The following is a 4907-nucleotide window of genomic DNA, read 5'->3' as shown; positions in this document are numbered from 1 at the left end:
AGATAGAAGCTTACAAAACCTTCCATGTGCCTCGTGGTGTGGGGTATAAGTTATAAAGGAACGAACAACTGAGATGACACGAGACGGCATGAGTCATCAGCACAGGTGTGACATTGGGACAGATGGACGGCAGCGGGAAACAACAGAAACCGGCGGGGTGGTCATCACTGATCATCACTCACACGGCTGGACAGGCTCCTGTCATGGCGACATTCATGGGAAAATTTTATCAAAGAAGACGAACATTTCGCCACAGACGCGGGCCGGTCAGAAAAGGTCCTGAGCGTGTTTTCACTCCATTTCTACATACTAGTAATCTACAGTTTCTTGCACCGTTGAAAGCCTACCGTTGGGATATGTATATATTTTAACTATATACCCGGTTTTCGATATTATCGACAAGTTTTGCACCTCAAAAATGGAGTATCAACAGACATGTTTCTGGACTTTACCGGCCAGTCTGGGCATTAGGGGCACACCGCCGGGTCAGAGCGTTTTTCCTATCAAAAAGTAGGTTACATCAGGCGGGCATACTGATGACATACCCACAGCCCCGCTAAACACGCGTGCACCGCCCCTAACCTACTTCCCAGGGGGCAGACGGACTATTTCTGTCCGGTCAAACGCCGAGTTCAGCCGGACAGCCATAAACACTAGACTAGTCTCTAACAGACGCTGGCTATTATAGTGAGAATAGTTTGTCAAGGAGTTGTGCTACCAGAGGAGTTGGTCGGTCCGAGGGAAAATACAAACCATAGCGAGAAGTGACTCCCCTGGCCAATTTCCCGATTGTTTTTGGCCGAATGAAATTCTATGATCCCTGCGCCCCCGTAGGAAGGCCTGGTGGAGGCTACATAAACACTTATATCTGTTTGTCACACTCTGTAGACGGCGCACCCCATAACGTGGTACACGCGGAAGACATCCTAGTACCTGATAAACAACATCGGAAGGACTGAGGCGACTGCACTTGGCAACAGCACATCCAACATGGTTTCGATTAACCTACGGTTCCCCTCTATTGGAAGTGGCGATATATATACAAACAGAAATCATATGTTTCTAAGTGTGGCTTAAGACTTGGAATCCCCGAATGTCGCTAAGCGAGTTTCAGGACAAATGCTTTCCTTTTTATAACGTACAGTTTTTATTTGATATAGGATTTTTTTTTCAGGCCACTGGTAGAAGCTATAGTAGCCTGGATGCCAGACTGTTCCCAGGGCCTGCACAAGCAAACTCCTCGGCTCTGGGGCTAACATGCCCCCAAAGGAAATTCTAAAGCTGCCTTGCGTACAATCGGAGGTTTGTTTGCGGGTACTACTCTGTTAGCAAAGTCATTGCCAAGAGATTTCGGACAAACATAAGTTCAGAACCCCCTGCCACGCCCCCGCCCTATCGCTGTACCCTTGACATGCAGGTCTGCGATGCTGCCTAGATAACCCAGGCTCTGTTAGCCGTGGTTATCTGCAATATAAGATAAGGCCGTATTATCAAAATAAACTCTGATGCATTTTTCGCTCGTTTCAAGTCTGTCAACTGTTTTCAGGACCTCAACTGGGCTGATTTCTTCTATACTACAAGTATGTACACCCCCCCCCCCTCCCCCCGACACTCATACATACCATTCATCATGTAGAAGCAGGATCACCAGATGGTTGTTTTCATGTATTCTGTGCTGCTCTTGCATAATTTCCTTATCAACAGTACATTCTACAGCTAGCTAAGGACTGTTTTAAGCTGTACCCTTGTGTCGCGCCCTACTAGACATCGACGCCATGTCGTTCAGCAAACGGTGAGCCATAAAAATTACATAAAACACATATTAGACCGTCTACAACTGGGTACGTTTCTATTTCTTGTCTATTCACTACATACATACATCCCAGACGTCATCAGAATCTATGTCTATGAGGTTAGGAAGCTAGATCAGTCAAAAGTTTTGAGGCGGAGTTGACGAGTGAAATCATGTTATGTCGTGTCGCTGTGTGACACGTCACTGTCGCGAAATGACGCGACAAGCCTGACAGTCTGCAGACCAAGTGTTGTCTGGTGTATGTGAATGTGAAGGGCTGTCCGTAGAGACAATCAGAGAAACATGCCGTGAGTGAAACATGCCGCACTTACCGGATAACAGGCGTGGTCTTGAAGGGTTCTCCGGGCGGACCGTCCCCCTCGGGCGGGGCGGGGCCGCCGTGCTCCCCCTCCCCCACCCCGTTCACGACCTGGATCTCAGGCACCGTGGTCGTCGGCATGGTTCAAGTTTTCCTACAGTTACCAGTCCTGTTACCAATCCTGGTTGTGACTTTAGCGTGTTGCACGGCAAGGCTCGGTAATCACATTCACAGCTCGCTACTTCGCCAAGTACAGGTCGGGCTGTGTCCTGCCTGCGACAGTCTAACGTGTAGTACTCTATGTGACAGAAACAGACCTACTAGTCGTCACACCAACACACGACTGTGTCCTCCTGCAGCTGCTGGTCCGGAGCAGACCGGAAAGTATCGTTCCTCGGCTGTGTCCGCTGCCCCTCTCGCTACCCTATGGTATCCGCACTGCCAGGCTCCGCAGTGGTATTTCCAGTCGTGCTGTCCTGTCCGTACAGCGGTAATGTATCCTCCGGGCCGCAGCCGACACCGCGGAACGCGTCAGCGGTGAAACGTTATCCGCGCGCTGCGGAACAACTCGACTTGGACAGGCGTATGGCTGGCTCTGCGCCGAGGTCCGGTATCCAGTTCCGACCTCAGAGTCTCCCCCTGCGAAGTGGCTCCCTATGTGGCGTTGCCTTGGGTTCCTGTAGTGAGGAACAGAGTGGTGGTTAGTGCTGGACTGGCTTCTAGAGCGACTAACGAAGAGAAAAATCCAGGAAGTCCCGAGTGCCCGACGGGCTGGGAGTGTGTGGCTGAGCTACTGGTGTTTGTGGCAGGGGCGGGACCGGGCGGTATGTGCAGGGGAGGACTCCTCATGCCTGACGTCATAACTCTGACAGGCAGCATCCCCACTGCGCAGTTCACCCTGCACACCCCCAGCGTGGAGTGGCATCGCCCATATTTTGTACTATTGCTGTATGTAAACTTGGAGGTCCGCTCAGTCTAACTTTCTGAATGGGGGGTGCTGGGGTGTGTTGTGTGCGTGACTGGGACTGGGAGGAATGCTTTGATTCATCCATGCCTTGTGATGGGTGACATATTTTTACATCTTTACATAACTCCCAGCGCGTCACAACATCAAACAACGTCACAGACAGATGTGCCACCAAGTTCATTACTACATTACAAACATAGAAAACCTACAGAACAATTATTGTCGTCGGAAACACCAGAAAGTCCAACAATCCCCCCTGTTTGTACATAGAATTACGCTTTCTTACGAATATTTTCAGTGAAAAGTGTCCCGATGTTGGAATAGTTCATGTCGTACGAGGGGTGATCGGTGTGAAGACCGCCAGGAATCTGGGAGGGGCGGTGCCCGAATCCTTGTCGGGGTGCCAGGGAATACCGCCCAACTCACACAGATTACGCGGATAAGGGACGGTTCAGGATATATCTCGGGGAGGGGGTGTCTGTTGTCCACTGGGGACAATGCGGTATTGATATGGACTGCGTGTCGCCTCCAGACCGATAAAGACGCGACATGAAAAGCAATGTTCTCTGTAAATGGGATCCACTGGGCAGGTTTCCAGCGCGATCCAGACAACTGTTTTGTCAACTATGTACAAGTGGTGCATGTTCGGGACCGACAACCGGGCCGGTATGTACAGGCGCGTACCCCGACATTTTACATGCGACTTTCACTGTGATCAAATCACTGAAATAATCACTGAACATTATGAGTCAACCCTGCAGTACATTGTTGTGATATTACAATGGCTATTTTGCGTTTTCTTGACATCGTATCACCAGAATGACATTTGAGAAAAGTTGAGTCAAGTCATAAGCGGGTTTGTCATTACATGTTTATAACTATTACATCATACTAAATCCAGTAAAATCTTAATCCCTGTTTGGATGGAAAAACTCCACCAGCGAAGCTTATCTCCACGCCGTGGCCACAAATGCATTAATGTAGCTTTTGAGTTACCTTCAAAACTGGTCCAACCCGACAGAGTCGCACTGCCGTCACCAGTTCCTGTCGTGCCAACATAAAGTCTAGCGAAGCGATGCTGGTGAGCTGCTATACCATGTTTCTGCTGGGTACCGGGTGAGCCGTTATACCATGTTTCATCGTTCGCCAGTTGACTTTTAAGTGCAGCTGTTGACTTGACAACTTTCCAGAGTTCGCCATTAATATTTTAGTCCATCCTCCGTTTTAGACCAAATAAACCGTCGACGGTGTTATCATATATACTTTCCGACGTTACTATTTTTGAAACATTTCGCTGCCTTCTGCCGACTGTTGCCACGCTAAACGTCTACTTTGTTATTGTACATCAGTGTTCTTCGTGACATTTTCGTGTACAGTCTCCAGACTGTCGTTGGGATGCAAAATCATAACTGACTTTCGGCTTTTTTCGTCCTGCGTGTCTCGTCAGAAAACGAGGAAGCAGTGCGGTTTTCCACTTTGCTATCAGCTGAGAGGTTATTCCAGACCACATCTGACACTGACATCTAGGAGTATTTTAAAATACATCTCGAGATTGAAAATATCGGCTTTGTGCTATGCGCTATAGAATATGGAAGTCATATCTATCATTTATGGCTAATATATACGAGTGTAGTTATCTTCCTGCGGCAAATTCAAGTTTATGAGACTGCGACGTTCGCGGATGACGTCAGGGTCTTTCAGGAAAACGTTTTCCCATCAAAGTCAATGTCATTACCCGGGCCCCGCGGGACCTCCCCTGCCATTGATCGCCATAGATTCCCGGAACATGTGGGGTTTACGGGAAGCGGAGTATCGGCGGGAACGCGCGC

At 49.0% G+C, this 4907-nt stretch overlaps 1 protein-coding gene and 1 long non-coding RNA gene across 2 annotated transcripts in view; both read right to left on the bottom strand.

Annotated features, from left to right (window-relative positions):
• The window catches only part of LOC118405533 (neuroblast differentiation-associated protein AHNAK-like), a 30702-nt gene extending 28423 nt beyond the window's left edge, over positions 1-2279 (bottom strand). Inside the window, exon 1 of the mRNA XM_035805036.1 lies at positions 2125-2279. Coding sequence (XP_035660929.1) covers positions 2125-2252 — 128 coding nt within the window. The 5' untranslated portion in view covers positions 2253-2279. The remainder of the gene's footprint in view (positions 1-2124) is intronic.
• Positions 2280-2353: 74 nt separating this feature from the next.
• On the bottom strand, positions 2354-4178 carry LOC118405721. The gene is made up of 2 exons (XR_004829931.1): positions 4075-4178; positions 2354-2788 (listed from the first exon to the last, which is right to left on the bottom strand). It is a non-coding gene; the product is annotated as an uncharacterized LOC118405721 (long non-coding RNA).
• Positions 4179-4907: the final 729 nt, after the last annotated feature.

Source organism: Branchiostoma floridae, chromosome 18, assembly GCF_000003815.2.
Source record: "Branchiostoma floridae strain S238N-H82 chromosome 18, Bfl_VNyyK, whole genome shotgun sequence".
Taxonomy (NCBI): Eukaryota; Metazoa; Chordata; class Leptocardii; order Amphioxiformes; family Branchiostomatidae; genus Branchiostoma; species Branchiostoma floridae.
Note: the sequence above shows the minus strand (reverse complement) of the source record. Positions and strands in the feature narration are given on the sequence as shown.